The 8,876-nt window shown below is 39.6% G+C and overlaps 1 protein-coding gene across 1 annotated transcript; it reads right to left on the reverse strand.

Annotated features, from left to right (window-relative positions):
* Positions 1-1,648: 1,648 nt before the first annotated feature.
* LOC125855911 (uncharacterized) lies at positions 1,649-2,089 on the reverse strand. Its single transcript, XM_049535562.1, has one exon. It carries the CDS (start codon positions 2,087-2,089, stop codon positions 1,649-1,651), a length of 441 nt encoding a protein of 146 aa, XP_049391519.1.
* Positions 2,090-8,876: the final 6,787 nt, after the last annotated feature.

Here is an 8,876-nt window from a genome sequence, read left to right on the forward strand (position 1 = left end):
ACAAATAAAAACATAATTCACGTGAAGGGTGACATAAGTGTCAAATATGGGGGTTTTGGTTTTAACTATCAGCTACGACAACATCAAATAACACTAATTAACAAGTAAATACGGGTTCTTGAGATGTGATTGGATTATAGGATAAGGTAGACAAATGGGTAATTGCAACTGATAGTAAATAGTTGTAAATCAATGAATAAGCTAGACTTTAGTGGGGATAAACTTTCTGTCAAACAATTTACCCCGAATCAAATTGGTTTCTCTCGAACACCAATAAGCAACATTTAGGAACAGCTTACGCTTTAGTCCATTCACTCTCTCGAGCTGAATGTGTGGAAAAGGGTTTCGGATTCACTCTCTCGAGCTGAACCCATAACAACCAAATACCCACAGACCATCAAATCAGTAATTTTTGTTTTAAAACCTCTCTCTCGGGCAAGCCAAAAATACGAAGGTAGAGTTGCATTTGCAACTACAACCCTTTAACTTAAACCACAATTACTGATTGATATCACTTTTGAACAATATTTAAAATATCAATTAACAACACACATCAGCTAAATCAACCCATAATCACATAATCACACCCCAAGAATTGGGGATTTGGCTAGACATCATAAAAAGATACAAATCGTTACCAAATTGTGTTTCCATCAACTGGGTAAGATTAATTTCGTCTTTACAAAGGTCCAAACTGAAGAATCTCAAAGACCCACTTCCTATTTCTCAAAAATGGAAAACTTCAATTCTTCAAAGCTAAGGAAAAGTTTTTGTCTCCAAACTCAAATTTTTTTCTAAAACTGATTGTATATTCAAAACTGATAATTGATAACTTATACTAAACTAACATTTAAAAAATGTATTTATAGTCACCAAAAATATGCTACGAAGGACCAATCGACGCACTAACTCGGGATCGCAGATGCACTTAGCGATCTGCTCTATGGTCGGTTACATCGCATTTTTGCCTTGGTCTTCAGCATCCTCAAGTTCTGTAACTTTTGGCAATCTAACAGTCCATCGCGGAACCATTTGGCGACACGTCGATTGCTCCATTACATTGCCAACTTGATTTTCTCCTTTAGGGCTTGGCACATTGGAACTTTAGGCGAGATCATAGCCATTCGGTGACTCACCCAATGGGTTAGGCGATCATCAGGCCTTGTTTTGTTCATTCTTTCAGCTGCCTTGTTCCTTTTTTCTCATTAGTGTCCAAGCTTTGTTCGTCAATCAAAATACCTGGAAATCAAGATTTACATCAGTTATTAGCACAAAATAAACATTTGAGGACACTAAATCTATTCAAATAAAGCCCTAAATGAGTCAAACCATAGACTCATCATGTTTTCTTGGTTTGTGACTTAGCTTTTACCGTTTGTCAAAAGCCATAAAAGGTGGACCTCACCCCACAAACAAAAGCTATTTGTCCTCAAATGCAAGAAATAAAATTTCCAAATGTCAAAAAGTAAGACAGAGAGGGAGGTAAAAAGGAACCCTATCTAAACAGTCGTTATATCTGTCATGGCATCATTGCCCGGTGTAGTGCTTGAAACTTGGGCGTCAGTGCCTGGAGTAAACTTAGAAGCAATAACAGCTGCAATAGGATCAGCCAAGGGTGTATCTGCCAAAGAAGCCTGCACATCTGCATCTACCATGGCCTCATTAGTCTCAGTAAGGCCCTGATGTCAAGCCTCCCTTCCTCAGCAAACCCAAGCATCTCCTCATCTGTCTTTTCCTCAGACTCAGTATTAGCTGCCTCCTCAACTCGAACATCCTCACAGGTGGTAGGCGGAGGCATAGCTGGATCTACTGGCACATCTGGGATCTCCATCGTCCCGAAAATCATGGACATGTCAGAGGACTTCAGTTGGTCTACATCTCTCCTCAGTGCAGCAATAGTAGCCTTTAAGGTCGTCACCTCCTCGGTAGCCCCTTGGCCATGCTCACACACCGCTATCCAAGCCGTAATAGCATAAATGGTAGCACTCAATAGTATCACAACATCATCCAGGGATGCCAGAATCATGACCGGAATAGAGGCCTCAAGCCTGGCAGCACGACGATTGGAAAAATAGGCTAGCTGCCCCATCTAGAGTAGTGCAACCTGAGTGAGTAGGAGCCGGGAAAAAGCAACAGCAGCAGATCTAGTAGGCAATATAGCAGTAGGAGAACCTGGAGTGTTATAAGGAATAGCACTAGAAGTACCTAAAGGACTAGGGGCCGGAGTAAGGAAAGATGCCTCTGCAGATAGCGAGTCTGTATCCACAATCAGGGAAGAGTCTACCGAGGTTGACTTCTTCTTCTCTGCCTCATCTTTTAAATATTCTGCCTCTATCCTCCGGATATTAGTAAAGGGTGTGGGAATCACTTCTACATCCTTTTTCGCATCTCTAGGAACCTGAGCCCATCTGCATAGCTCAGTGATCAACAGCGGGAAGGGGACGGAAGTCTCGCACTGCTTGGTACTTATGACCATCTTCTGTCCTATCGTTATCCCAGATTTATCCTTGTCTCCTCGATGATGCAACCAAGACAGGATGCTTTCGCTAGGCGAAGGATCGACTCGTTCTGGGATGGTATGATAGTGCTGCTAATAAAGCCAAACCACAACCTTGCAGCTTTGTTTAGATCCTTTTTTTCAATCGGTGCTCCAATCTCTAGCCACTTGGGAGTATCATTTGATACCACTTCTTCATATTTTCCAGAGTCTTTGTCCTGATCAGATGTTGGCACTCATCATCAATATCATCGGTACATACCAGAACAACATTAATAGCCTCACTATTACACTTGACCTTCTTTCCCCGAACAATTACGTAGTCAACCGGCTTGAATGCATCAGCCTGCTTCTTTCTCTGTGGTACCAAGGCTCCATAGGCAGCGTAGATCTCCCGTACCCATTTAGGAATGTAAGGGCCATAGGGCTTGGTGAAGAATTGGTAGTTGTGCGGCTTTACGTAGCTAATAATCTCTGGGTATCTGTCAATGACCCTATGAGTAGACATACGCTTCTCCTCGATAATTATCCTCAGTTCCTCAGTTTTCAGTCTATTCATAGACTTGGGAGGAGGACCCTATACTGGTGGTTCTAGGACCACGACATATGTTGGAGCTGGATGAGGAGTAGTTGTCGCATGAGGAGTCCTGATCCTACACGGATCATTCATCCTTTTGTATCGCAGCTCAACCCACTGTGATGCTAGCAGTTCATCATCTACAGGCTCTGAAGTTGTAGCCTGCTGCTCCTGGTGCTCACCATCACTCTCAGAAGTGGTGAGGTGAGTGGCATAGATACCGTCACTATCGCAGTTGGCCTCCGGTGACACAGGTGCCTTCCCTTTTCCCTTTCCTTTCCCACTAGTTGTGGGAAGTTTTGTGGCCTTGGCTTTGGATGCAGCTCCATCCTCATTGATTTTTATCCCTTTTAACCTCTTGCGGGGCGGTCTGTCCCTACCAGCAACCTTTGGTCTACCCATGTCTGCAAAAACATCAAAAAGAGCTAGAAATAATTAAATCAAATGCACAAAAACATAGTTGAAGACAGACTCACCGAACCAATCGAATAGGCACCGAATCTCTTTGGCGGGCTTGATTGGGATCACCGAAAGGATTGGCTCAAAAATCTCAAAAAATTGTGGCATATCAGCGATGGGAAGACCTTTTGGCTAACCCCCGACATTATTCGGCGAGCATGAATTAGCCCGCTGAAAGTTACAGTGCAAACAGGGATAGGGGCACAGACAAAGGGCGATCAAGAAGGAGTTTTGGCGAGTCGCCAAGTGCATTCGGCGACCTCAGGCTTCTCACCAAAAGTTATAGAACCAAATTTCACATTAAACATGAAATTAAAGGAAATATAGGGAACTTCGGTGAACCGCCGAGTGATTTGGCGAGCTCGACCCATCTTGCCAAATGACTCAACGTGCCTACGTTCAACCCAACTCCTCGAATTCAATCCCGTAGCCCCTGAAAACAAAATCAAAATATGCACCCATCAAATTAAACTAAGACCCATGACACCCATGCCCCCGGGATACTCAGACTTTTCCCTGTTTGGCCAAATTTGGCCATTTGATGACTTTTACCCTCAAGAATGCCGTCAAACGCTTCATCATTTGGCAAAATACGTCATTTGGCAGAAATGTGGGCTACTTCGGCTTCGCCCAACTAGACCCAACAACATGCAAGAACAACCCCATAATTTTTAACCAATTTTAAGGCACCAAATCTCAGGAATTTAACAATAAAGTCAAACTAGGTAAAATATTTGAATTAAACAAGGCACGTACATATACAATTACGATCATAGAGTCCCATCACGCATCACTATGATAAAGTCATTGCAAATGAGTACAAAATCGCTAAATTAAGATTCGGGGTTCGGAAAATTAACCTTAGATGATGATTAAACAAGTTGAAATGCTAGGCGGCAAAGTAATCCAACTCCGAACACAAATCCGACGACTAAGATGCGATAAAAATGCAAAAATATAAAATACTAAAGTGTGGATGTGAGTTTGGGAAGTCCAAAAGTGAGGGAAAGTGAAAGAGTTGGAAGTTTAAACCTTTGGCCTTTAAAACCCGTCTAGTTCCTGTCCCATTCGGCAACTTTAGTTTTGCTCGACGACCCACTTGGCGACACACCGAGTGGGCACTTACCTCGCTGAGTTTTATAGGACCTCCAGTTAATGTGGGGGTCCAAATGGCAGACTAAATCGTGATCACTGAGCGAATCACCAAGTTACTCCTCGGCTCGCCGAGTTTTACAGACTCCAATTCCAAATTGTCTTGAGTCCAACGGCGGTCCAAGTCGGGCTCACCGATCTCTACCTTTCTAACACTTTCTACACTTCAACCTGCAAAGTCAACACACGGTTATTTCTAAAACAAAAATAAAGCGATAAAACACTTGGGTTGCTTCCCAAGAAACTCCTTAGTTAACGTCATGGTATGACGCAAGTCCCCACTTAAGTTCCATTAGTGGGGTTTGCCTCATTTTCATAAGGCAAGCCCTCTTTTGGATCTAGGTAGAGGTGAGACAACACTTGGTCCATTTGGATCCCTAGTAGCTAAATGAACATGGAATGAGAGGTTGTCATGTAGTTCAGCATCAGGACATTCTCTCTTAACTCCTCCAACACTCTCTCGTGCTTTTTGACTTTTTGTAGAATGAGTAAGTGGACCTCTTCAATTTGTCCACCCTCTCGTTTCTTCATCTTTAGACACTTGTGAGAGGAGATGTACCTGTCCTTCCTCTTGGACACTACCTCTAATTCCATGACTTTCTTGGCCAAGACATCCAGCTAGGTTAACAATGTGGCCAATTCTTGGTCTTTTTCTCTCTCCTTGTTGGTCTTGGCCATGTTATCAAGGAGGTGGGCTGCTTTAGCATAAGGTAGCACGATGAGACCACTTGGAGAGATTTGGTCACCCACTATTCTATTTTCGGGGCCAAGACCCCGGTAGAAGCATTGCAGAAGCATCTTATCTGGAATTCCATCAGACGGGCATTGCTGCAATAGGGTCTTAAACCTTTGCCACAACTCATAAATGGCTTCACCCTCCAATTGCTTGAAATTTTGGATGTTATCCCTAAAAACCATCAATCTCAAAATATGTTGATCCATTGGGTCACTGTTGCTACCAGATATGCTCCAATTTTCTGCTCAAACAGCAACACAAAAACCAAAACTAAAAATAAGTAAGTTCAACTTTAACTAACAAGAACAAAAATCAACTTAACTAAAGAATCTTAAACAACACCATTCCCCGGCAGTGGCGCCATTTTGATTTCACGTATCATGACACTTCATCCAATACTAAGTGCCAATGATTGTTAGTCAGTAATATAACCCAACTAAGTGAGTTGGGGTCGAATCCCACAAGGAGTGGTACGTGCTTAATATTCATGAGCCAAGTGCAAATATGTTCAAGTCAACCATAGGTAAAGACATTTACGAATAAAAACATAATTCAAGTTAATGGTGACACAAGTGTCAACTATGGGGGTTTAGGTTTTAACTATCAGCTACGACAACAACAAATAACACTAATTAACAAGTAAAGAGACGGGTTCTTGGGATGTGATTGGATTGTAGGATAAGGTAGACAAATGGGTAAATGCAACTGATAGTAAATAGTTGTAAATCAGTGAATAAGCTACACTTTAGAGGGGATAAACTTTCCCTCAAATAATTTACCCCGAATCAAACTGGTTTCTCTCAAACACCAATAAGCAGCAATTAGGAACAACCTACGCTTTAGTCCATTCACTCTCTCGAGCTGAATGTGTGGAAAAGGGTTTTGGATTCACTCTCTCGAGCAGAACCCATGACAACCCAATACCCACAGACTATCAAATAACTAATCTTGAATTTAAAACCTCTCTCTCAAGCAAGCCAAAAAAAGGAAGGTAGAGTTGGATTTGCAACTACAACCCTTTAAATTAAACCACAATTACTAATTGAAATCACTTTGGAACAACATTTAAACTATCAATTAACAATACCCAACAGCTAAATCAACCCATATTCACATAATCACACCCCAAGAATTGGGGTTTTAACTAGACATCATAAAAAGATAGAAATCGTTACCAAACTGTGTTTCCATCAACTGGGTAGGATTAATTTCATCTTAACAAAGGTCCAAATTGAAGAATCACAAAGCCCCACTTCCAATTTCTCAAAAATAGAAAACTTCAATTCTTCAAAGTTAAGGAAAAGTTTGTTTCCAAACTCAGAGTTCTTTCTAAAAATGATTATGTATTCAAAAATGATAACCGATAACTTATACTAAACTAAGAATTAAAATAAGTATTTATAGTCACAAAAAATATGTTGCGAAGGACCAATCGGCCTAGTAAGTCGGCATCGCTGATCCACTCAGTGATCCGCCCTTTGGTCAGTTCCATCGCCTTTTTGCCTTGGTCTTCAACAACCTCAAGTTTTGTAACTTTGGGCGATCTAATACTGCATCGCGGAACTGTTCGGCGACACGCCGACTGCTCCATTACATTGCAGACTTGATTTTCTCCTTCAGGGCTTGGCACACTAGAACTTTAGGCGAGATCATTGCCATTCGGCGACTTGCCCAATGGGTTAGGCAATCACCATGCCTTCTTTTCTTCGATCTTTCAGCTGCCTTGTTCCTTTTTGCTCATTAGTGTCCAAGCTTTGTTCGTCAATCTAAATACCTGGAAATCAAGGGTTTACATTAGTTATTGGCACAAAATAAGCATTTGAGGACACTAAATATATTAAAATAAAGCCCTAAATGAGTCCAAATCATGGACTCATCATGTTTACTTGGTTTGTGACTCAGCTTTTTCAGTTTGTCAAAAGCCATAAAGGAATCTATGATGGGAAATGTCCATTCTATAGCTCCTTTTCTGGGTATCATGTAACATGCCTATCTCTTTAGTACTGGTTGATTTCTCATATAATCATTCAAGAGTTAATAACTTTAATGGTCACTCAACTATCAACTCTTTTCACAGAAAGTCACTCAATTTTCATTTTCAACTCAAAAGTCACTTAACTATGACTTCTTTGCACAGAAAGTCACTGAACCTATTTAATTATTTTTTCACTAAAATTTTTTGACATGAAATTTTTATTTTTAGCCAAAATTTTAAGAACCAAATATATATTCATTTAATGACCCACCCCATTTAATCCAACCTGCTAAAAAATAAAGTATTGAACTTTGTATTTTATCATTAATTCCCCAAATCATTCTCTCTTGTCTCGTAAGCATTCTTCTTCTTCTTCTTCTTCTTTTCTTTTCATTTTAAATTTCTCAATCTGAAAAGAGCAAATGCAAGACTTATTGCAATCCTCTTATAATGTATAGCAATTTAAAAAGTTTTGCCTTCCTAGAAATTTCCGTGGAAATCATAACCCAAGGGATTGTTGTAATTTTTATTGTTTCTGAAATTGGGAAAACAACAATTTGATCCTTAGGGAGAACAAAGAGGTTACAGAAACTTCAAAATAACAACAAAGAGGTTGATATATTATTGATATTTGAAGAAGAGGTTGAAATTGAGAAATTAAAAAGAAAAGGAAAAGAGAAGAAGAAGGTTCAGGAGAAAGAAGGAAACAAGAGATTTTTTAAAAAAAATTTCAGCACCAAGAAATGGTGAATTGCTTAAGTCGTCATTTTAAGCCGCCCACAAAAGAGGTTCCAAGGAATGTCAAAATTCCCAGCACAAAGTTTTAAAAGTGAAACAATCAGTAAAAAACTACAACCAGCTAAAGCAAAGCGGGAAAACATACAGGAAACAAGAGAATGATTTAGGAAATTAATGATAAAATAAAATTTTCAATATTATATTTTTAGTGGGTCAGATTATATGGGGCAGGTCATTAAATGGTTTAAATGGATATATATTTGATTCTTAAAATTTTGGTTAAAAATAAAAATTTCATGCCAGAAAATTTTAGTGAAAAACATAATTAAATAGGTTGAGTGACTTTTTGTGCAATGAAGTCATAGTTGAGTGACATTTGAGTTGAAAATGAAAGTTGAGTGACTTTCTGTGAAAAGAGTTGATAGCTGGGTGCCCATCAAACTTATTAATCAATTATTCAACTAATAGTTATTATCCCTTGAGAGGTAGAATTGCTAATTATTGAAAGTTGGAGTCTCATATTCTCTTTGAGAATAATGAGTTATGTGATGGACTTTTCATTGTTGAAAAGGTAAGGGATATGCCCGATGTACATGATGATAGCATATGTTATCATCTGCTTTAAGTCTTAAGAATTAGATTTGGAGTCTTTTTGTGCTTCTGCTTTATCTTTCTTGGTTTCTCGATCATGTAATTATATCTTTTGGTGTTTGAAATTTTCTTTAAAACTTTACAGGTTAAT

This window comes from Solanum stenotomum, chromosome 2 (genome assembly GCF_019186545.1).
Source record: "Solanum stenotomum isolate F172 chromosome 2, ASM1918654v1, whole genome shotgun sequence".
NCBI classification, from domain to species: domain Eukaryota; kingdom Viridiplantae; phylum Streptophyta; class Magnoliopsida; order Solanales; family Solanaceae; genus Solanum; species Solanum stenotomum.